Here is a 25087-nt window from a genome sequence, read left to right as displayed (position 1 = left end):
AAACTAGTGTTGACCTTAACTAGTTCTGATTAACTGGCTTCAAGTAGTCTAGGCATCCACAACCATACAACCGCAACAGATATTTCTTTTTATGGTATTAGTAATTACTTATATTTAAAAATATTGATAAGTTATATACATATATTAAAAAATAACAAGTTATATTTCTTTAATGATACGTGAAGCTTAGTTTAAGAGGTTTTTATGTTCCGATTAATATTCGTCACCGTATTCGTTTCGATCCGTATTCACTCCGTATTTGTATTCGATAATATTCGATTCCGTTTTTATATCCGAGTTTCCGATTCTGATTTCGATTTCGAAAAAATATGAAAACGAATATGATAGAGATGATTTTCGACCATATTCGATCCGTTTTTATCCTTAGACGGAGGGCAAGGGATGGAAATGGAAGGACATCCTAACGTAGACAAAAGTAGAGCAATTCTAATTTTGTAAAATTTCAGTGACACACAACTGATATCATGAATAGTAGTGATATGTTTTCATTTCGACAAATTTACAATGACATTGATCTAATTAACCCTATTAAAAAAACCAGCCAAGACATATTGATACATTCTTCCGATGCCCTCCGTTTTATATTATAGGCCACTTTTGATTTATTCAAAATTAAATATCTCCAAGTGGACCAACTTTACAAAAAATATAGCAATATTTCCAATATAAAATAAGACCGTCTTTTAACTTAACCACCTCATTTTCCGTGCACAAGCTTCCCGAACTACTAAACGGTGTATTTTTGCAAAATTTTCTATAGAAAAGCTGTTGTTTAAAAATCATATAAATCTATTTTATATTTTTTTAATAATTAATAATTAATTAATCATGTACTAATTTATTGCTACGCTTTCAGCACTAGGTAAGTTAACTTACAACCCCCACCGGCGAACGCGGCCTAAGTATACTATAAAATACATTTCAATGGTGGATTGAAACTAATACAGTATTAGAGATACATTAATATTTTTTTCTATAAAATTAGTTAAACTCGAAAAAGTTTGACTTACGACAAATTCAAAGTATGAAATGGATGGAATATATTATATCTACTTGTAGCATTGAAATATGTTTTTCTCATAACGCTATCTTATTTTATTTTTTCATCTAATTTTCAACTGAACCCTTCAACCATCAATCGTTTAATATTATTGTATTAATCTCCAAGAAAAATTGGCAGGAGGAAGGAGAATATTTCTTTCATTTTTTGGTGAGCACTGCACAGTGACCATTATATGTGTTTCTCCTTGTTTTCTTTCAAAAAGTATGCGGTCTGGCTGCAGAACTCTCGTTGGGGAGAGCACTGGTATCAAAGGAGAGTAGGGATGGCAATGAGTTGGGCTTGGGACGGGTTTTGTAAAAATCTACTCGTTACAAAACCTGTGACTATAAGCTAAATTCGTATCTATAAATATTTATGGTACAAAGCTAAACACGTATCCGTACCCATTGAGTACCCGAAACCTAGTGGATACCCACTAGGTGAAACCATGTCAAACAAAAAATATCTTAATCAAAACATCTCAATGAGTATATTAAGGTTTTTTAATATTTAATTGCAAGCAACAAACAAATAAACATAGTCGATTGATTAATATAGCAACAAGAAAATGAAAAAAGTACAACAGCAAGTAAAACTAAGCTCATCACATTCTATATCGTTCAGTCATCCAATCATATCGATACAAACAACCAATCATACATCAACGATAGTCTCGTGCTCTCGGCTTATAATATTAGATAATAAGCATGGTCCATGCTGAATATTTGAAGGTGTCGCTAAATTTTTGGGGCCCAATGAACACCCATAGATTAAATCTAAAATCCATACCCAACCCATAGCTTCATGGGTCCCTATATCCGTAAACCTATGGGTGTAAATTTTTAGCCATACCCATCTCCATTAGGTACAAAACCCGTTAGAACCCCGGACCCATGAATCCAATTACCATTCCTACACAAAGGAGCATGGAGCAGCAGCGACCGTACACGCCGAAGAGCGGCGTTAGAGCGAGCAGAGAAAGACTCGTCCATGATACAAGCCCCTGTTGCGTAGTCCCCAATTTGCCAACAACACTACTACTCGCTGTCTTGAAAGTTCCCTCGGCCATCACAACCCACGAGCAATCGGCCGGAAATGAGGCCTTACGAGGCCCATCACGTCGCGAGAGACGCCTCCTCTTGGGTCACCGCCCAGCCCATTAGACCTTCGCGGCCCATGCACCCAAAATGGGAGGGCCTAAGCGGGCCCCGTCGTACCCGTACCCAGGAGCGAGGAGGGACAACTCGGTCCAAGTCTCTTTTCTCCAAGGTCACAGGAATTAACTTTTTACCACTGGCACTAACGTATTTATTATTGGACCCACATGTTATAGACACATAAGGACGCACGTATCATAGATAGCGGGTGACAAATATGTTATGTGTTATTTTAAAAGAGGCAGAAAAAACGGTGCTTTAATTTCAATCAGCTTTCAGCCTCCTCCATGTTTTGCTGAAATTAAATATAAGAAAAATGGCTTATTAACTATAAATAATAACTTTTGGTTAATTTTTTTATATGCGTGTTCTTAGCGTCTAAACACAAAGTGCGGAAAATAAACTTTAATGTAAAAGAATCTCAAAATCAAATTTAAATTTTAGCTTATAATCATAACTATAATCGAAAAGATCGAGAGCCTTGCTTTCGTAGTGTCACACATACACAGGACAGATGTACGTACTTGTTGTGATCATGGGTAAACGACACTGGCCACCGGCCAAATATATGTACGTACACATGGCCAATGATATGCGTGCGTTCTTCTTATGCAATCGACTGAGCTATCGACGCCGTGCGTACTTGTATGAAGGTTACATGTAGTTATGAGCGGTTAGTGTGTCCATTTTTTTATTTATTTCAGGCCGTTGATTTTTTTATATATGTTTGATCACTCGTCTTATTTAAAAAAATTATATGATTATTAATTAATTTATTATGATTTGATTTATTACTCATAATTTCAAGGATGGCCTATAATATTATGTATTTACACAAAAAATTAAATAAATAAGACGAATAGTCATATATATATATATATATATATATATATATATATATATAAAAGTCTATGTCGTCCAATCAAATAAGCGGAGGGAGTATTTCTTTACCTTGAATCGGTCAGTCGATCAATATATATACATATGGTATGGCGTCAAGATGCTCACAAAATTAAGCATCCGGTGCGTCACCAGCTCAAAGTACTACACTAGAATCTGATCATGTGTATGCCCTCCTGCATCCTGCCTATATATCCAGGCATATATCGATCCATTGTAGCTCATCACCCTCGAGGACCATTAACTCGAGATAGAAGCAATATATCTTAATTTTGCTATTTTGCAGTCGCCTGACATTTTTGTTATGCATCAGTCGATTTTGCAGCCGCAGGATGAAAACTATAAGATGATTGGTGCGTTTGTTTTTTGTATTTGGTCGGCAGGAGCGTATACGTGGCTGTAAGTCGGGCTAGTTGGGCGTACACGCGGCTGTACGCGACTGTACGTGGTTGTACGTGGGTTTGTTGCCTCGTTGGTAAAGAAATCATCATCGTCATACAGTGAAAAAAATGATAATTTTTGTTTTCAAAATACTAGCATAATTAAACTAAGAGTAAATCAGAAATATGTTGTTTCTTCTTTTAGCAAAAACTTTAACAAAACTATCTTATTCGATCTCTTTTTTCCCCTGTTTTTTGATGATGTTGCATTGTCTTTTTTTTTTTATCCCTCAAAATTTGATCTAAGATTTGTTTGCTCTCTCAAAATTTGATCTAAATTTTGCTATTTATTGGCTTTCATTCTTAGCCATGGGTTACCTAAACTTGTTTAATATCTATACTAAACTTGCACATAGTTTAGCTAGCATAAGTCGTAAGATATGGAAATAAGCAACTTTAGTATAAACGACTTTGATATAAACTAAGTGCAATAATTGGTTTTAGAAGTATTTTGTTTGACCTTGCACAATTCATATACTAAATTTGCAAAGAGTTTACACTAAAGTTGCATAATATGGAAAAGTACAACTTTTACTATAAATTAAGTGCAACTTCAGTACATATGAAGTGCAACTTCTCGTATAAACATGACCTGACACATTAATCCCAAAGGTATAAAAAATACAAAAGAATTTTATAGCACACATACAGACTGGCCGAAAATAGATCTAAATTTGAGAAAAAAAATCCAGTACCAAGCCTAACAGAAAACCAACCCAGTAACAGATCCAAATATGTTAACGCAGTCATTAGTCTGTATTGAAATTTAATACCCATACCTTTGGTCTATATTGGAAAGCCTAAATAGGATAGTTGTAGTCCAAAACACTAAAGCTCAAATATCCAAAATATGGGGCGTGCGGGTCGTGTTCACAGTTTGACCAGCGATCAACACACGCATGGTGGATGACGTTAGATGCATATCATAGTCCATAATGAATCGACTGACACATTCTAAAAAATCAGTCACCTGTCCAATAGACAGAACCTAATTATATATGTCGTGACAACAAAAGATTATTACTACTTATTTAGGCTGAGCTAGCATACATAAACACATATGGCGTCGTCGTCGTCGTCCAAGGCGTTGCTTTGTTTTCGTTCTCCTGCTCGCTGCTGCTTTCATCCACATCGCCTCCGCCGGAGAAACTCGTAAGCACACATATACTGCATCGGCTAGCTTATGCGTACAATTAATCTAGTTTAATTTCATTAATTTGTGTCCAAGAAATAATTTACAATGTATTCTTAAGAGACAATTTCGTTTATGATTTTACGCTGTTTTTAATTAAGGGATTGCGACTTTGGCCTAGTTTTTTTTTTAAAACCATGTGTTGTATGCTTGATCGCCGGTTTGGCGATGTTCAATTAGTGGCCATGGACAAATGCATGACGTGTGAATGTGTTTTTACTCATGTGCCCCAAACATTCCAGTTTTAATTGGCTGGTTGCAGTGAATCTATATTTGATTTTTATATTTATGCTTGGCCGTTTGTTTAGTAATAAGTATGTAAAATTATAAGTTACTCTTAAAGTTCTTTCAGTAACAAATCAAATGTAAACAAAACCATTAATAATTATATAATTTTTTTTGAAAGGCAACATAGTTTTAGAAGTCAATGGCATTGAATAGAAAAAAAACGAACCGAGTACTACATATTTACCCTGCTTGCTTGTGTTTTTTGTATTTATTTGGAATATGTTTTTATATCGTTTTGATCGTAAATATAGAAGTAAAGGGTAAGAACACAATTATACTTCATTGTTAATTATGAGTAGTTCATTTTTCTCGCACACGCACGCATATATATTTGATGAATTGTGCAAGTAGGTTTGGTGAACTTTAGGCACGCACATGCATCTGTGTAAAAGCTACCCGTTGCTTCCCATATGCTTGCAGACGACGACGGTGACGACGATCCACCGGACGACGGCGGAGGCCACTACGACCCTCCGCCGTCGCCGGACCACTACGACCCGCCGCCCTCGCCGGGCTACGGAGGCGGACACGGCTGGCCGCCGCCCCCGCCGTACTGACCGTAGCAGTCTACTGTACGGCGAGGGTTGCTCCGCGACTGGTCCGGCCTCTGCTGCTGTCGCCATGCGTAGGTCGATCTATCGAGGCCGGCTGGTCGATACGTATTAATATATGGTGTATTACAAATTAAATAATGGCTAGCTCTTACAGCCTTAATTACTGAATTATAGACCGGTGCTTTTATCTGCACATATTCATATTAGTTTCTTTTGTCCCAAAATAAGTGACTATTTCGACCGATTTTAGATAAATTGGTACTCACATAAATGATCTCTTTGTTTTAGTTTATTTAATTATCTTTCTGGTGATAGAAATATGTGTTATGCATGTACTCAGTTTATTTTCTTATAATATATCAGTTTCAAAGTAATCATTTATTTTGATATAAAATTTTTAGTCAAAATAATCACTTATTTTGGAGGGGGTGTAATAATTTAGTGGTAAAGCTTTATTTGTGCTGTGACAATGAATACATTCTTAATTTTATTTGATGGTGCAACGGGGAGGCAAGCCCATAGAGAAGATTTTCACAAGGCAGAATCACATAATTAATAGGAATAAGTCTACTTGAGGTCCCTTAAATTATCGTCCAATGTGCTTTTTGCCCTTGGACCGCAAAACCGGATGTAACTGGTCACTGAACTATCAAAACTGGCGCACAAGAGGTTCCTCGGCGGTTTTGGCTGATTTGACGCTTTTGACTAGGTCTCCGTCCCATGTAGCATTGATATGACGCTTACGTGGCAATTATATGGCTAGTAGGAATGACATGCGGAGTCCACGTGGGTCCCACCATATTTATTTCTTTTGGGTGGCTGATTGTGGGTCCATGTGGGTCTGCTATTTTTAAATCATATTTGTGTAGCTGACAAGTGAATTCAATGTTTTTCTGATATATAATTGGCACGTAAGTGCCATGTCAATGCTATATGGGATAGAGACTAGTCAAACTAGCCATATAGACGCCAAGTCAGCTAAAACCACCTACAAAACCCTCGAGGAATCTTTTTGCGCCGGTTTTGATAGTTCAGAGACCGGTTGTATCCGGTTTTACGGTCCAAGGACAAAAAACAGACTGGACGAACCTCAAGTGGACTTATTCGTAATTAATACGATCCCAAATGGGCCGAGACAAGTCCAATGGGCTGGACCTGTTTCGGTCATGGGCTGGCTGGACGGGCCGGACCCCAGACTGTTGGGCCACAAGCCCGTCGCCCCCAAAACTAATGTGCCGGCCGGACCCCGTCGCAGACGACCCGGTCGTATCCTCGCCGTCGCCGGCGACCAGCTCTGGCGAGCGAGCGAGCTATTTTCCCGAGCTCACCTAACGGGATCGGGCGAGATCGATCCTAGCTCGCCGTGATGACAAGTTGGCAAACTCATCTACCACTGACGTTTGCATGCTTGCTTCGAGAATAGACATAGAGCCTGCTTGTTTCCATTAGGATTTTTTTAAGTCTCTATCATATCGAATGGTTGACTATAATTAGAAGTATTAAATATAGATTATTAATAAAATTCATCTCATACTCTGGACTATTTTACGAGACGAATCTATTGAGCCTAATTAGTCCATGATTAGCGAATGTGATGCTACGGTAAACATTTGTTAATCGTGGCTTACTTATGCTTAAAAAATTTGTCTACTAGAATAGCATTTATTTATATAATTAGTTTTGTTATCAGTCTATATTTAATACTCTTAATTAACGTCAAACATCCGATACGATAAGGCACTACAAAGAAAATCCCTAGATCAAAAACAGCCGCATATGGGGCTTTGGCTCTTCCTCCAACTTTGCTTTCAAAATGACATATACTTGCTACATATGGCATTATGTCATGATGGGTTTGTTGTTGACATTGGTGGCCTGGCCAGCCACCGTAAAGCTCAATTTGCATAATGCTTTAAGTAATCAACTAGCAACAAGTCCGGAGACTAATTAGTCGTCTCTCGTCAGCTTAAACATATATATCTTCTTTCACCTTGAATCGGTCTCTTAACATAATACTGGCGTAGTGAGATCTCTCGTCAACTTGCTAGAACCCTAAGATCTCGTATGCTGCTGCATCCTGCCTATAAATACGCTTCGTCTGCACGCGTAGCTCTCCTCATCACAACGCACTCGAGCTCTAGCATTCATCCATGGCGTCGGCGTCCAAGGCTTCTTTACTGGTGTTCGCTCTCCTTCTCGCTGCTGCTTTCGTCCACGTCGCCTCCGCTGAAGAAACTCGTGAGTATATGTAACTTTTGGTTAATTTTTCTCGCGCATATATATATTATACACAATTACTACTACTAATGTCCCATAATAACCTTATTTTTCGTGTTTCCGTGTCTAACGTTTGACCATTCGTTTTATTTAAAAAAATTTTACGGTTAATATTTTTATTGTTACTAGATAATAAAATATGAGTAGTACTTTATACGTGGCTAATTTTTTTAAGTTTTTTTACAAATTTTTTAAGTAAGATGAATGATCAAACGTTGGACACGGAAAAACGAAAAATAGAATTATTATGGGATGGAGGTAGTATGTTACTATTAATTAATTGATTAATTGCACAACCTTCCGGTATGCAAATACTATATATGTAATGGGAGTGTATCAAATTCGTCATCGATCTTCCGTGCAGACGACGATCACGGCGGCGGTGACGACCCGCCGCCGTCGCCGGACCACGAAGACCCTCCGCCGTCTCCGGACCACTACGGCGGTGGCGGGTACGACGTGTGCAAAGGCAAGGGGTGCTGCGACTGGTCCGGCGGCGAGTGCAAGCACTACTGCGACGGCCACGACGGCTCGTCGTGCTGCGACGACTGGTCCGGCGACTGCCACAAGTGCTGCTCCATGTAAGCCGGCCGGCCGTTCGATCGAGAGCTCGCTCCGTCTGCAGGTGTGCAGCATACATATATATGTCAGAATAAACTCATGCACCTAGCTAATTAATTAAATATATAGACGTATGTACTTTTGTACATACGTACGTATACTGTACCATGATGAAAGTATTAATCTGCGAGATTAATACTTCGATCCTACGAAAATACGTGCACGAAGCTAGGTGTTACAGTATTGTTCAATAAATTAAATAAAGGAAGGCATGTGTGTACGGATCGTTAGTACGGTCCGTACGTCTGTGAGCTCTTCCAAAGCTACATGTATCATGTAAGTTGTAACTTGAATATGTGTGATGAGAGAGTGGTCTCCGCATAATTTTCAAAAAAGAATCTACGTGTATCATTTCTACGGTACTCTGTTCGTCCTGAATAGTTGACGTCGTTGATTTTTAGACACATGTTTGACCGTTTGTTTTATTCATTTTTTAAAAAAATATGTAAAGATATATATATATACATATATATATACATAAAAGTACAATTAACAATAAATGAAATGATATAAAAATAATAAATACTTATGTAAATTTTTTAAATAAGATAAATAGTTAAACATGTATAAAAAAGTCAACGGCGTTAAATATTTAGGTACGAATACAGTATATCATTTCTCACGTATATTTCTACTGTACGTGAGAGAGTATATCCTCTCCTAGGAGGCGACCTCGCCGAGGGCGCTCGTCATCTCCACTGGGTGTCTCGTGTCTCCCTCGGCGTCTACTTTCCTCAACGGTGACAACCTCCCATCCACGGCATGCCCTCGACAGTGGGCGGCCTCCGTTCTGTAGCGGCCTCTCCGAGCGCGCTCACCATCTTCATAGGTCATCTCACATCTCCCTTAGCATCCACCTTCCCTGGGCAATGACGACCACCCCTCGGTGGCGCAATCTCCCCATTTTAGGGTGGCTGCCAATAGGCGTCCACCACTATGAGACTCAACTAAATGGTCTCCTTCAAAGACGTCAGAAAGAAAGTGACCCGATGGTTGAGATCTTACCAACGGGCTTGTATCATGCATGTTTGCGCCATCAGTTATAAATTTGTTTTTTGTCAAGAAATAAAATGTATACTAACAACCACGACAATTTTTTCCAATGTTGCCTGGCACTCTTGCAGTTGCGTTTGCCTCCTAGCCCGAAACTGTGTACTCTTGGCTGAACTGTTTTTGTGTTATAATTTGGCTAATATATATTTTCATTTGATTAGGCCAAATTACTGTGGCAACAAATTGTTCTTGGTTTTATATATTCAGGCCACGTTCGCCATAAGCAATATGAGGGTTAGTTATTCAGCATAAAAAAACATAGTAATAGATTAGTATATGATTAACTAATTATTTGTTATGAAAATTATAAAATAGATTAATATGATTTTTAAAGCAACTTTTCTATAGAAAATTTTCAAAAAAACATATGCTATTTAGCAGTTTAGAAAGCGTGCCTATGAAAAAAGATGAGAATATGAATAAGTTACGCTCCTACCGAACACGGCCTCAGTCGATCATTCAGAAGGCTTGTGCGTCGATATAGAGTATTAGAAAGAAGCAAAACATTGCATATGCATGACACTAATTAGAGCTAAAGCAATATAGCAGTAGTATTGACACGAGAAAAGTGTCCCAGGATGATTGTTTGGTTTTACATGCAAAAAATCAAACGTATATTTACAAACGAAAAATAATATATGAATAATTTTTTTATATATGTGTTCTAAGTGGTCTAAAAGCCAATATAAAAAATAAACTTCGATAAAAAATCCAAAATTAGCTCTAAATTATGTAAGGTCAAAAATTCAAATTTTAGCTTACATGTATGAGCGGAACCGAAAAGACAAGGGCGCTAGTTTTAAAAAGATCTTCAAGGGTTGACCTGGAAACAAATTAGGTAAAGTGCTCTGCAAAACTAGTCAATGTGAGTAACTATAAGGCCTTCCCTTTTTAAAAAGAGGTAAAATAAAAATAATAGCAACGTTCTCATACATGTTGCTCGCTTCGGTCCACAGTTCTGCACAGGCTATTGGACCATGATTGTTGTAAAGGCCGTTCTCTCAAAAATTCACCAATTAATGGGCCAAATCAAATCCCTAGGCACTTCTGTAACCCATTGCACTAAGGCCGCGTTCGACTCATATGGTAAGTTAACTAATCTCTCGTTTTTCGTGTGTACGTTTTCCGAACTACTAAATTGTATATATTTTGTAAAAAAATATAAAAAAATTGTTTTAAAAAATTATATTAATCTATTATATATTTTTAATAATAAACTAATTATATACTAATCTATTATTATGTTTTTCGCGCTGAGTAAGTTAACTTATCATCCCTCAAAAGAACGTGGCCTAAGACAACTATATCGTTTTTTTTTTCTTTTTTGATAAGAAGACTCAAGAGAGGCCTGCTTTACTATTAAAAATAGTAAAGCAAACTGCAACTGTATCTTCCAAACCTGTTGATTTATTCTTTCTTCCTGAAGTTTGTTTGTTCCATACCGAACGACACATAGTTTTCTTAAGAAAGATCCGAGAGGCAAAGCATGTGGAAATCTTAGAGGATTCTATATTCCCTTTTTTTTCCTCCCTCAAGAAAGAGAAAAGGTCCCAACAAACCTTGATCCACGTTAAGGTAGGAGCATCGGTCACGAATGTCGGTTGATTATTCTCGAGGAATTTTGGTTTTATTCGGTAGGATGTTTCCTTGTTCAATTCAGTGAATGAAAGATACGAAAGCAGCATTCACTGAAATTACAGCAAATTAATTAATTGGTAGCACGAGTTTATTAGTAAACTGAATATGCAAAACCAGGAACGGATTCAGACAAAAAAAAAAAGTAAACGGTTTGCGTCTCAATTTGAGGCGCTGCATGCATCGCGGAAACATCCGATATCATATCCTGCATCACTTGCGCGTTATAAAACTCTCCTCGTTTGTAAGAGAAAAAAAAACACATGGAGATCAATATAAATTTGTTCCTGAAATTAATAAGAGAAACAAAATTAAATGCCGAAATGCAAGAGCTTAGCTTAGCTGATGAAGTTGGATTGACTACAGAAACAAATTATTGCATCGTACGTCAACCAACTCCAACCTCCACTGTATTATTCGAGCCGATCGATCTCCATTTCTTAACCAATTTTTTTTTCACCTGCACTCGAGCTCACTTTCAGCTCACCAAATTATTAAAACTCGAATCTCCTAAATCCTCTTTTTTTTTTCTTCATACCGCGATACACCGACTTCTCCAGCATCCAACGGCCGAGATCAATCTCAGATGCCCCGATCAATCAATCACTCACTCACCTGTATGCATCAAATTACGTGGAGTCTTCCTCTCACAGTCAACCCCATCCATCCATAGGAGCCATAAAAATTTCGGCCCCGCCGTGTTCATCGATTATTGGTTCGTATTCCCGCTGCTTCGTGGCAAAGAATCTGTCGAAAACGATGCCCCGGTAAATTGCCATGAAAGTGGTCGGCCGGAGCGAGCTAGCATCTGCGCGCACGCATGATTTTCGGTATAAAAGCCGGCGATCGAGCTGTGATGCTCTGACAGTCTGACAAAGAAACCAATTCGATCGCCTCTTCGATCGGCTTCGAACGCTTTGCTCCAGCTTGCTGTTGATTCGATCGGCACGAGAGAAACCGCGGCGCCATGAGAGTGAGTATATGTGCACGCACGCGTGCGTTAATTCTGCAGGATGGATATGGTTAATCGGGTACGAGTTCTTGGTGATCGATGATGGAGATGAGTTGATTTGATTTGATTTGCAGACGGAGATGTTGATCAGAATGCAGGCGAGCTCGGAGAAGGGGCACAGCAAGGCCATGAAGGTCGCGGCGGCGATCGACGGTAAGTACTGCGAAAAGCGCTCGCCTTTCTTCTCAGAGCAATTACTTGAGCATCGTCACAATGGTGGATTCTGAGATGTGTATGGATCGAGCAGGTGTGGAGTCGGTGACGCTGGCCGGGGAGGGCCGGAACCTGCTGCGGGTGGTCGGCTCCGGCGTCGACTCCAACCACCTCACCAGCCGGCTCCGGCGGAAGGTTGGCCACGCCGACATCGTCGAGCTCCGCACGCTGCACGACTACCGTGGCTCCGCCGGCGCCGGCGCCACCACCAGCGGCCGCGCCGGCACCGGATACTGCTACTCTCAGCTCTCCTCCTCCGGTGGCCGCAGCGGCGGCGGCCACTACTACAGCGGCAGCTACTCGCCGTACTACCACCAGCAGCAGCCGGCGGCGGCGCAGCATCCGTACGACGGCTACTACCCGTCGCCGTACGCCACCACGGTGGTGCAGCACGAGTACTACCCGACCAGCAGCGACGACCCCAGCGGCTGCTCCATCATGTAGCAATTAGTGACTATTTAGTGGTTTGATTTGTGATTTTTCTTCTTCTTCTCATTAATTCGGCGAGGTTTGAGCAGTTCGTTCGTGATCGAGCTGCTAATAACTGGGGAATTTGTGCTTCCACTTCGATTTGTTAGTTTGTTCATCGTCCTTGCATGTAAACACACTCCACAGTGTGCTCCAATATTGTGTGAAGCTATCTACGAGACTATGATCGACAGGGGGGCTATAGTTTTTGTCAGCCCCTTCGTTTGATTGATTTGATTTCAGTTTGCATTGCAGCTGATGGGTTCTTTTCAGATTTCTTAAATTGGGTATGATTGACTGGATCATCTTTCCTTTTTTCTTTTGGAAATTACTCCACTATGGAATATGAATCTCCTTAATTTGCATAACGTAAAGTGAAGGCAAGGTAGATGCTTTCACGCGACAGAACAAGTCGTGTGATCGGTAAATTAGCATCACAATCATGAGACGAGAATTAAGGGTCCGCGTAGAGATGTTTGAAAATTTTAATTCCATTGATCGAATCCAGTCGCTGCTATTAGACGATAATCTAAAAATGTGTACGCAAGTTAAAATGTCTATACACATCCTCCCTCCAGCCTTCTTATACATTGCGCGCGTGTTTTATAGTAAAAAATCAAACGTTTGACCAATGGCAAAAATAGAGAATTAATGGTACAGGTGTTTGCACCTTTGTCGTCTTGGCTAATTCAGTTCATTCTAGAGCTTTTCGTAGTCACACAAAACGACAAGTTTCATAATTTGATGGGTTAGTTAGACGAAGACATCGACGGAGAGTAGAGGGAAATTGCCTCTTTTCGCCTAGGCTCCAGCTCCACAAATGGACAACGGCAGAGGGCAGAGCAGGCGTGCAAAATCCAGGGAGAGAAATTTGACACTTAATGGATAAAAACATCGTATCGAATCTTTAAATATCTAAATAAAACATTAAATATACATGAACAATAAAACTAATTATACAGTTTTGGAGGAAATAGTGAAATGAATCTTTTGAGCCTATGAGGACATGATTAGCCATTAATGCTACAGTAAATAACATGTGCTAATGATAGATTAATTAGACTCAAAATATTCGTCTCGCCGATTTCTAGGCGGAATCTGAAATTTGTTTTATAATTAGACTACATTTAATACTCTAAATATGTGTCTAAATATTTGATATGATGTTTTTGTAAAAAAAATTTGTAAACTAAACAAGACTAAAATGAAAAGGGATACCCTGTCACCTACTAGTACATCTTGTCCACAAATAGACGACTTTTTTTTTCACATTTTGACCATTTGCAAGAAATTTAGAAATAGATCCTTTCAAAAACATAGTAGAGAAATAGATCCTCTTCTCGGTATCATGGTAATTGGTGCCAAAGATCAACATCTTGGCGCCAGCAACTCTAGCGCTGACATCGTGCTGCCCTTTCTAGCCAATTCACATTGGCTGCTGACGTGGAGGGATCAGTGCCAAAAGATATTGATGCCGAAGGACCTAATTTTAAATAAATTATTTTATGAATAGACCCGTAGAAGGATTAAAAAGTAATTATCATATTTATAAAATAAGTTATTTATAAATAGCTTCTTGTCACTAATCTCTTTTGCGCTGACCCCCTTCATATCAATGGTCAAGGGATGATGGTGTCGAAGCAGATGTTGTTGGCGCTGAGATGTTAACTCTAGGTTTAAGACAAAATTGTTTCTGAAATTAAATTTTTTAAAGGCTTATATTTAAAATAAGTTATTAAAAAAGGCTAAAATGTAAAACGTTATATGAGTAACGTAGCTTATGTATTTACTTTACCCTCTAAAGTATTAAACAAAGTATTCTAGCTACATGTCTTATGTGAAGAAATACTACTAGAAATTTATCTAGAGTTCACGAATTTTTGGGATATATGTAAATGACAAGTTGATGCAAACATTGGCTGATATTTTAACAGTTCATGTTCTTGCAAATAAAATATAAATTTCAAATGAACTTGAAAATGATGCAAAAGAGAATTTATGAAGAAGTTTTACTGTGTCATTGGGGAAAAATGTAAATATACAGAAAACCTCGTAAATAATATCAGTATCACACAAATGACTTTTGGTGAGTCACTAATATCGACGTGGTACTGAGTAGTATAATTTAGGAATATTTTTGTCCTTTTCTTTATTGGAATATTTATATGTTATCTGATTTTAAAAACCTTATTGCCGGCCGTACATTAACTAATTGTACTGATTATAATACTCACGTTTTATTTAGGACCGTCACATCTTTTATTTTTTAATACAAGCACAGTAAATGTTCTCTATAGTTAACTCTCTAGTATCTCTACTTTGAAATCAATATATAATCAATATCTTGGATATTGATTAAATTTCTTACGCCTTAATCTGCATAGTTACCACATCTCACATCCAGAGCGATTAATACTCGAGCAGGTTTGTGTGCTAGCTACACCCAATAATTTCACTTTTGCTTATATTTATAAACCAAAATTTAAATTTTTAACTTTAAATTTAGAGTTAATTTCAGGCTATTTTTATATAGTTTATTTTTCAGCCTTAGTTATATATATATATATAAATATATATATTCATAAATTAAATTATGTTTGTAAATATCGTGTTTGACTCTTTTTTTTTCTGGAAAAGCAAAAAAGTTGACCTCCACCAATCTCTTCACCGAGGACGACGATGGCGCATTGGCAACGCCAAGCAACGTGACGAGAGGGGTTAACCAACACGCGTTACAGTTTAATCAATTTTTGGGTGATCCTTTTCTCTGCCCGGCCGCGCGCTATATAAACAAATTTAAAATTTTCAGATGATAAACTAGTGGATCGAGATATAGCACGTACGTGCGTGTTTGCCGGCCGGTTGCGTCGGTACGACGTGTGTTTCCGTGACGCGCGCGCCACGCCGGCGACGACGACTACGAAGACTACAGGTGTCGAGCAGTGTGGAGCGCCCACCGGCACCAATTGCAAGTTTGCAACGCGTGCGCGTCAAACCCCCCCTAATGTCCACCACACTCTCTGTAAATTGAGATTTTTAGTAACGCGCAGAGGGTAATAGCCTACACGTCATACTCATAAATATAAATATAAATAATTTAGAAACAAAGAAAACATTAGATCATCGAATCACTCAACATCGACGACACATGAAGCATGTCACCAGCTGACCAGCACGATCATAGTGCGGAACGTAAGGATACCCAAATAGACAACAACACGGTTTTACGAATCTATCTTTAGCCATAATTTTCTATTAAAATATATGAAACAATTAATAAATACTTTTTATTAAGAGTTAATTAGTCTCATGCCACTGTAAATATGACTATTCAGAGAAATGTCATTACAATTCCTATTTTCTCAAATTAGATCCATATCGCTGCTGTGACTTTTTTTATCCACTCCGTCATCTCCCCTACTTCCGACCGCCATCGAAGTCGTCGTCTGGCCGCCGCCTGGCCAGGCCACCACTGTCGCTGCTTCCACCATCCAGATCTGGCCGGAAGTCGGTCGTCGCCACCATTCGAGAGTCACCATCCGGGAGTACATCGTTGTCGCCGACCTCAGCCCCGCCTCGCATGCCCAGTCCGGCCCGCCAACAGCCTTCGCTCATCCTGCACACTCGCCGCTGACCTCCACCGCCAACCTCCCACCCCGCCCCGCCCCGCTGCTCGCTGTCGCTGCCCTCCCTGTCGCTCGCTGTCGTTGTCCTCCTAGCTTCATCGTCGTCTTCATCTCCACGTCCGACGGATAAGGAGGAGAGGGAAGAAAACGGAAGGAAAAAGGTAAATGGATGGAAAAAGTCACGGCAGTGACGTGAATCTAATTTGAAAAAATAGTGGTGACACCCATCCAAATACTTAAATTGTAAGGGTATTTTTCTGAATAGTCATATTTACAGTGGCATGGAGCGAATTAACCATTTAATCCTCATCACTCATTTATATGTATTATCGTAGTGTTTCGAAAGTAAATGTTTAAATTTTATTAATATTAAAGTTTAAATGTTTGTTCATACCCTTATCGAAACGACAAAATCATAAAACTGAAGATCATATCTCGTCGAACAACAACACTATCTCCCAAAATAATCGTTCTAGATAGCAACATTTTGAGTCGGAGGGATCGATGGAGACATGGAGTAGCGTAACTACGACACGTTAGCTAGTTAGTCACACGCGCGCGTGGCACGAATTGCAGGGAATTTGCACCCAGCTGCTTCAGTTGTCGATTGCCACGTGATTTGTTAGTTTTCTCTTGTAGGTTTTTCCTTTTTAATCATAGAGTATATATCGATCTCTCTAGCCGGTCGATCGATCACCCTCTCCGACGTCGCTTGGCAGATCGCCACCGATCGATGGTTGTCGGGAATTGAAGCCGTGGTGGCCGGTGGCGCCGATCGATGGCAGGCGGAGCACGTACGTACGAACGCGTGTGCCGTCCCCCTGATCCATATATTTAACCGTCTGCTTGCAAAAAAAAATACTAATAACCGTGTCTTCTTTTGTTGCTAGGCTAGAAAGTCTTACATCGTAAAACGGGTGGAGTAAAATTTAAACTTTTCACTTTAAATTTAAAGTTGATTATGGGGTTTCTTTTATCGTATTTTATTTTTTTCAATTTTTACTAATAGATCGCTAAGAGCACCTATATAAAAATTTGTTTATAAATTATTTTTGTTTACAAATACTTTGTTTTGCCCTTTTTTATAAAAAATGAAATAATGACCACTTAAGATATTTTGGTACATATATTCTGTGTGAGATAACATTTATTTCGAGTCATTATGTGGATGCTTTTGACATACGCATAAAAAAGAACTGTTGTCTATAAGACATCTCTCTTACCACTGCCATCCTTCCCCGCCACCATCGCCACCCTTCTCCCTCCTCCCACTCGTACCTCCCCACCACCGTCCACTCTCCCGATGTTACCTCTCGTGCACTACCGGCATGCTCTCCCTCGTGGTCGAGCTCAACCTATTAGTGCTCAGGCTTCCGCACACCACCATTTGGTCCCGGGGGCCCTACCAGTGGGACCTGCCACCGACGCTGCCCTCCACAACAGGCCCTCTCACCCACGCCTAGGCATCCGCGTCGGCGAGCGCTTGCCCTTCTTCCCTTTTTCTACGGACAAAGTTGATTGATGGACCGATCGGCAACCCTTAGATGCACTTGTTATCATATGGTACTGCATATCACCTAGTGTGTTTTTAGTATGCAGTGTGTACATCGGCGTATTGCATGACAACTCCGCTGGTGAGGTTGAGCGCGCACGAAACTAAGTTGTGTGTTTCCCATATAGCGATGGTGAGGTTGATTACTACTGCCTCTGTTTCATAATGTAAGATATTTGACTTTTTTTATTGCAACACTTAACTATTCGTCTTATTTAAAAATTTAGTACAAATATAAAAAACGATAAGTGATGCTTAAAGTTCTTTTGATAATAAAGTAAGTCACAAACAAAATAAATGATAATTTTTATAATTTTTTAAATAATATAAATGATCAAACATTATAAAAAATCAAACATCTTACGCTATAAAACGGAGGAGCAAGTGGTTTTCTACTCGTCGAGAATGGTCGCTCGCTCTTGGAGGCGCGCGAGACCAGGCGGTGTCTTCGGTGGCGCGGCGAGGTATCAAGTGAAGCACGGAACGCCCACGGCGGCCACACGCGGTGGAGCACAGCACGGTGACGAGCGGAGCCTTTGTTTTTTTTGTTATTATTTTTTTCAAACCAGCTTTTGAACTTATGGCCTAGTTATGTGTTATAATGCGTCCCGTTAGCATGGAATGTCGTATCGTAGTCAGACTGGTAGATATATTTTATATATGTGTTATTTATTAGTAATCACATAAAACTACCTAGGAAGGATTTGTACCGGGAGAGAAAACATAGGTAATGCAAGCACAAGTGTACTAGCAATTAAGCTACGGAAGAGGATACCTACTCCCTCCCTCCATCTGTTTTTTCTGACGTCATTAATTTTTTATTTATATTTAATCATTTGTCTTATTAAAAATTTTATTTAAATATAAAAATTATAAATTATACTTAAATTTATTTTATAATAATCTAAATCATAATAAAGTAGTCAATAATTATATAAAGCTATACGTATTCATCGGTATAAAATTATCGCATCGTTTTTTTTTACGGTTTATACATTTGCCATCCCAGGGATCGATTAATCGTGTATGTCATATGGTCATGCGTGCGTGCAACACTCAGAATTTGCTACACAACTTGCGATAGTGGTAGCTAGCAAATGGGCCAATGGCCCAAGTTTGGTCCATTTTCTTTACTACTATAAAAGCCTCTATCATGGTGATAGTGACATACTTTCAATATATTTTTACAATTTACTCCCTTAATTTCGTAATATTAAAAACAATCAAATCTAGATGAATATCCACGTAAAATCAAATTGATATGGATATTTTCTATATAAAAATGATGGTCATATATTTTATAAAAAATATTTTTCTATTTATTCTAGGAATAACACAGTATGTTTTATCCTTTGCAAAGCACAGGTATTGAGCTAGTAAACCTGTATATACTTTAAAGCCGGTAGGCAAATAATCCCTTACATTTGTTATTGTTTATTGTTCCCCTGTTTTATATTATAGAACTTTTGGTTTGTCTAGATTTATCCATGTATCAATATAGATGTTTTATATATGTGTCTAGATTTATTAGCACATAAATAAATTTAGGTAAAATCAAAAAATTTATAATATAAAACAGAGGGAACAGTACTAATTTATGTCACACGGACTATCGATCTTTAAGGCTAGTTTACGGTGTGGCATATTCGCATAAGGAAATTGAGATCCTAGCGTGACCATGGAAACCATGCGCAAGATTTTGAGATGCATTTGGAAGTAAGAGATGTTATAGTTAATTGTCTAGCCTCTCAAGTTGTTTGTAGGCATATTAATTACTAACCGCAACCCAAAATTAAAATTCGATACTTCATTCTCTGGGTTGATATTATGGTTCTTTTAATTATAGTCTATTTTGCAGGCTAAAACTTTAAAACAATAACAATACAAATATAATAATAGTTTTAAGCATAAAATTATTTTTTACTTTATTTTTTTTGGCTTATCAACCCTTCCTCAACTAATCAGAGCACAGTTTCTATGGTACAAGATAAAAATATTTTTTAAAAAATATAGTACCAACCTATGAGCGCATATATACATATACAAATTCATCCCATGAAAACATGCTCGAATAAATTCCCCCTTATATATGGCCTTATGAACACACAAAAACAAAAATAATATAATATAGAACCACACAATGAACCATTGATCGAGTCCAATGACACACGTGAGAGGTGTGTCAGAGTCGACAGTCGTAACTGGTTTAAAGCTAGCGACTTATCTAGAGCTTGGAAGCTCACGTCCTCCATGTCTCCAGTGGATATGGAGTATGGCTTCTTTCTCTACCACTGATGGATCTACATGGTCACACCCACCTCTACCACTGCTTGAGATCTAATGGCCCCCGCCACCAGCATCTCCGATGGAAAGCAGTGATGGGTGGGAGCAGGAGCAGAATCAAAAATTTATGAAACATAGGGCTTAACAATAAAATATAACTCTTTTAGATAAATTTTAACTAAAATATAGTAATTTTCCAATACATTTTTGTCAGCCGTAGGGCTCCAGCCTAAGCTGTCCCATGCCTGTCCCACGCCTGGTTCCGCCCCTGGATGGGAGGAGACGACAACCGGGTGGATTGGAGGAGAGGATGCATATCGATGAGCTACCAGTGTGGATAGCGACCATGAAGGAATAGAGGTGGAGGTAGCTGTGTTGGGCTAGAAGAAAGATGGTGGTAAGATGGGCTCAAGGCACAAGTGGTGTGCACTGGGCTAGAGGTGGAGTCAACGAATGTGTGCTGTAGGTGTGAATTTCTCATATAGTACCTTTAGGGTTTACTGCTTTATATTGTTATATATTGGGCTTATCGGGCCCATTGTGCCAAATTTCGATCCATCTTGTTAACAAAGGCAAACTAGATTGACGAATAAAATTTACTGAGACCGAACTTTTGACTCTGGTCTTTTTAGTTCGGTTTTTTCAGCACACCTCTAGCAAGTTCCACACCATAAATGACCTATATAGTTAAGCTACGCTTAGTTCGCCTACATGAAAAAAAATTATTGGCAAACCTTTTTTTTTTTCTAAAGGACTATACCAAAGTTATTGTCCACCATCCATTGCCTCTTGATCCAATGGCTCATTGTGCTGTTACCACATAGGTCGTAAGATATCACTTATGGTTATTTAAAATCTATCATAGGAAGGTTTGGGTATTATAATATGGAATGCAACAATAGTTTCTTTATTTAAGTAATAAATTCAAAATACCTAAATACAAAAAAAATGTTTCATTCTGAATTAAAAATTCAGCATCCAAATTATAATTTAAACTTTATTATGTTTGTAATCAATGTCTACTTTGAAATTTTGAATTATATATAGTTTAGGAAAATTTTCTTGTCATTTTCTCAAATTAGGATGACTATGAGGAAACATATTAAATATTGAAAATCATATCTATCTATAAATCATGAATGAGAATTTAAAATGTGTTCAAATTTGTATAATTTAGATTTACCATATAATACCAATGTTTATACTATATTCACTTATTTGATTATGTCAAATTCAAATATTTTGGAATTCAAAACAAAATTTAATGTTATTTCTTATATATCAAATATGTAATTAGAAAACCATTTATTTATTTTTAAAAGTGTAATATTTATTTGCACATTCCATGCATGATTGGAATTTGGAAAGAGTAATTATGGTCCTTTTTCTCCTATGATTTATTTATTAAGACCTGAAAATATATAAATAAATTATAATTCAATGGATAAGATTGATTCTTAGCTTTTACCTCTCGAGAAGTAAGATGTAGCACTCTAAAAGAGCTCTTTGCTAAAATAATTACAAGTGACAAAACAATACTACGAAAATCAAGAAGTAAAGGTTGGTTTCAAAAAAAAATCAAGAAGTAAAGGTTGGTTTCAAAAAAAAAATCAAGAAGTAAAGGTTGGTTTCAAAAAAAAAAATCAAGAAGGTTGGTTTCAAAAAAAAAATCAAGAAGTAAAGGCACGTGAACTCGTAGAGTGGATGGCGTATGCTCCTGTCCTGCCAGCAACCAAATACTAGCATGTTTGGCTGATATCAGTACGATATTTTTGATTAGATGGGCCCTTTAATTTGTTTATGGATTGTCTTAGGGCCAACACAATGAAACTTACCCAGTATAATAAAATAATAATCCTCTCCTCGAGATAAGTACATCCAAGCTAACCGAGCAAAGTGCCAAAGTCTTTTGGGTCAAAGTCAACACTTAAATACATTATTCCCAAGGTTTTATTTATCGTGTGTGTGTGTTGTTTGCTTGGCTACCAATGCAAGCAGTACACCAACTTAAACAAGATATTGTGTCACGGATTGGCAGGTACAAACCACTGAAGAAGACCACAGTACTTAATAAGAGAGTGAAGCACGCAAACACGGTTGTTAATCCCCCATAGAGAGAGCACTCCATTGGAGCTCAGCTAGCAAGTTAAACCATGAAGGTAAACACGCTTGCTTCTTCTTTTCTCTCATGATTATCTGTCGTACTTGCATGTTTGTTCTACGAGCTAGCTTGAATCCGAATTTGGTGTGCTTAATTTTCTACAAGTTGCACTTGAATCGCTGTGTTGATCTGTACGTAAATTGCAAAGTTTGATTGATTGATGTGTTCTCTGCAAGTTTCGTCTGAATTTGACGTACTTTTCTACGTATATATTTGCTTTGGGCTTGCTTTACAGTACTGTTTGAATATGAGAGATGATTCTAATCCATGTGTTCTGAAAAAAATTTCAGAAGGAGATCATTATCAGGATTTCTGTGAAAAGCGACAAATGCCAGAAGAAGGCCATGAAAGTGGCAGCCACTGTCACCGGTAATCACCAAATTAACTACGCGATTATGCTCAATTTCATCTCGAACACAAAAATCGTTTCTTTTGTATCCATGGTGTTTAATTATTCATGGCTGATTCGGGGGCGAGCAGGGGTGCAGTCGGTGACGCTGGCCGGCGGCGAGAAGAACCTGCTGCTGGTGATTGGCGAGGGGGTGGACACCAGCAAGCTGACCAAGAACATCAAGAAGAAGGTGGGCTTGGCGGAGATCGTGGAGCTGAGGACCGTCGACTCGTTCGAGGCGGCGGCGGCGGCGTTCCCCGGCGGGTTCATCCCGGCGACCAAGGAGGCGGCCGCCAGGGCGATGGCGGCGGCGCGGTCGTCCCCGTACCTGCACCACCACCAGCCGCCGTCGCCGTACCACCACCACCAGCAGTGGCAGTACCACCAGTACGGCGGGGCGCCGCCGCCCAGCCCGTACGCGTTCCAGTTCCACCCGTCGCCGATGATGGCGGCCGCGCACGGCGGCTACGGCGGGAGCTCCTACTCCCGCGCGGTGGCGCTCAGCCACCCGGCCAACTACTCGCCGCTGGTGGAGAAGCACGACTACCACCCCATGAACCACTCCTCCTCCAAGAAGAAGACCACCACCACCGGCACAACCACCACCACCACCACCACCGGTGCCGGCGCCGGCAACGGCAACGGCAACGGCAACGTCGCCAGCCTCAAGGCGGTGCCCCGCTCCCGCCGCCATGGCAGCGGCAGAAACTTCTGCTGCATTCTCTAATCTCTAGCACCCAGCTGCACTCCTGCTCTTATCATAAAGTAACTTAATTACTGCTGCTAAGTACACATGTGTATGTATATACATTATGTAGCTTTGCTTGTGCTTTATTTTCTACTTTTTTCCCCCTCTTGTTCCTTTTTCCCCCATTTTTGAAGGTTTGTTAACATTTTTCACTGTTGCTGCAGGCACTAATCATAACCATGTGTCTGTATATTGTAAAATTGTATATGTAAAACTCTGTTACTGCTTGGATACATTTTGTCAGAGAGGTTAATTAGCCCAGCATTTTCCTCTTTCTTTTCGAGTGGTCTAAAAATATACTTTTAAAGAATATTGGTAGCATTTGATAACTTTTAAAGATTGAAATGGAGAGCTATTTTTATCTTGGTTAGAAAGTAAAACACTATTAACCGATCAAAGGAGCATGGGAACTGTAAAAGGACAGTAAACTGGATACGCACACTGTTAATTGTTTGGATTAGTTGATGGAAGCTAGCCAAATTGCAGTTTCATAAGCTTAATTAAACAACAAATTTCTTGTAGCGAGTCGCCGTCAGTACAGAGAAGATAGATATTGAAGTATCACGGCAAGGCAATCCTCACTCACTCGACCTGATTAAACATTTTGCTTTTAAGAAAACCTCGATTAAACATAACAATCGATCGTTCGATCGTCATCGTCACGCCTCCATTTCTGAATATTTCAACCCCTAGAGCTGATGATGCCAGACGCAAAAGGGATAGTTAATTGTTTCTTTGCCTGGACTTCAAATGTTTTTATGCACTTTCTGCACTTGCAAACTTTTGAGATTTTGAGTCTCGATCACTTCAGGCCCCATTACTAATTTCCTAATGGGGATTTTTCAAATGTTAATTGCCAGTAGTGAGGTACAAAACAAAAACCACCCTAGATAAATAATTGGGTGACAATTAGGCTCCATGTCAAATCTAGCACAAACCATCCAGTAATGGATTTCTCTGAACTTTTACACTACCATGCATGCATCTTGGTTTTTTTAAAAAAAGATAGAACTCTAAATAAATCCTTATTAGGCACAGCGGTCAGCGGCTAAGTGCCAACTGCTGGTCCATGAACGAAGTCAAGTCAAGGACTGTTGTCTGTTTGCTCCAGGAGTCAATTAAACGCAAAAATGTTATTAGGGCGGTTTCAAACGTTCATTATTTTTTCAACACAGTGAGATGGACCACCGGGGAAATTGGGCTGTTTTGTTGACAAACAGGATAGCTGTATCGATCATTCATGCTCATGTCACCGGATGAAAAACAGTAGCGATTATTAGTGAGAGACCACACACTCGAATCTCCTTGATATATTCTCTCTAGATCAAACTTGGACAGCATGTTTGCTGGGATTCATGCCACTTTTAATTGGATCTGTTTTTGTAAGGGCATGCACAAACGCTGAGGTGGAAGAGAATTAAACACATGACGAAGATTTAGGGAATTGTTTGGG

General features: G+C 39.1%; 3 protein-coding genes across 3 annotated transcripts; all 3 read left to right on the top strand.

Moving 5' to 3' along the window:
* Positions 1-7627: 7627 nt before the first annotated feature.
* LOC102708868 lies at positions 7628-8827 on the top strand. Its single transcript, XM_040521236.1, has 2 exons — positions 7628-7832; positions 8236-8827. The coding sequence occupies exons 1-2, from the start codon at positions 7745-7747 to the stop codon at positions 8454-8456; spliced, it is 309 nt and encodes a 102-aa protein (XP_040377170.1). The 5' UTR covers positions 7628-7744; the 3' UTR covers positions 8457-8827.
* A 3179-nt stretch (positions 8828-12006) lies between these two features.
* LOC102716659 lies at positions 12007-13166 on the top strand. Its single transcript, XM_040521307.1, has 3 exons — positions 12007-12153; positions 12267-12345; positions 12440-13166. The coding sequence occupies exons 1-3, from the start codon at positions 12148-12150 to the stop codon at positions 12847-12849; spliced, it is 495 nt and encodes a 164-aa protein (XP_040377241.1). The 5' UTR covers positions 12007-12147; the 3' UTR covers positions 12850-13166.
* Positions 13167-22331: 9165 nt separating this feature from the next.
* On the top strand, positions 22332-23891 carry LOC102716382. Its single transcript, XM_040521205.1, has 3 exons — positions 22332-22493; positions 22786-22864; positions 22976-23891. Exons 1-3 carry the CDS (start codon positions 22488-22490, stop codon positions 23611-23613), a joined length of 723 nt encoding a protein of 240 aa, XP_040377139.1. The 5' UTR covers positions 22332-22487; the 3' UTR covers positions 23614-23891.
* The last annotated feature ends 1196 nt before the right edge of the window (positions 23892-25087 follow it).

This window comes from Oryza brachyantha, chromosome 2 (genome assembly GCF_000231095.2).
Source record: "Oryza brachyantha chromosome 2, ObraRS2, whole genome shotgun sequence".
Classification (NCBI taxonomy): Eukaryota; Viridiplantae; Streptophyta; class Magnoliopsida; order Poales; family Poaceae; genus Oryza; species Oryza brachyantha.
The sequence above is the reverse complement of the archived record's forward strand: the minus strand, read 5'-3'. Positions and strand labels throughout refer to the sequence as shown.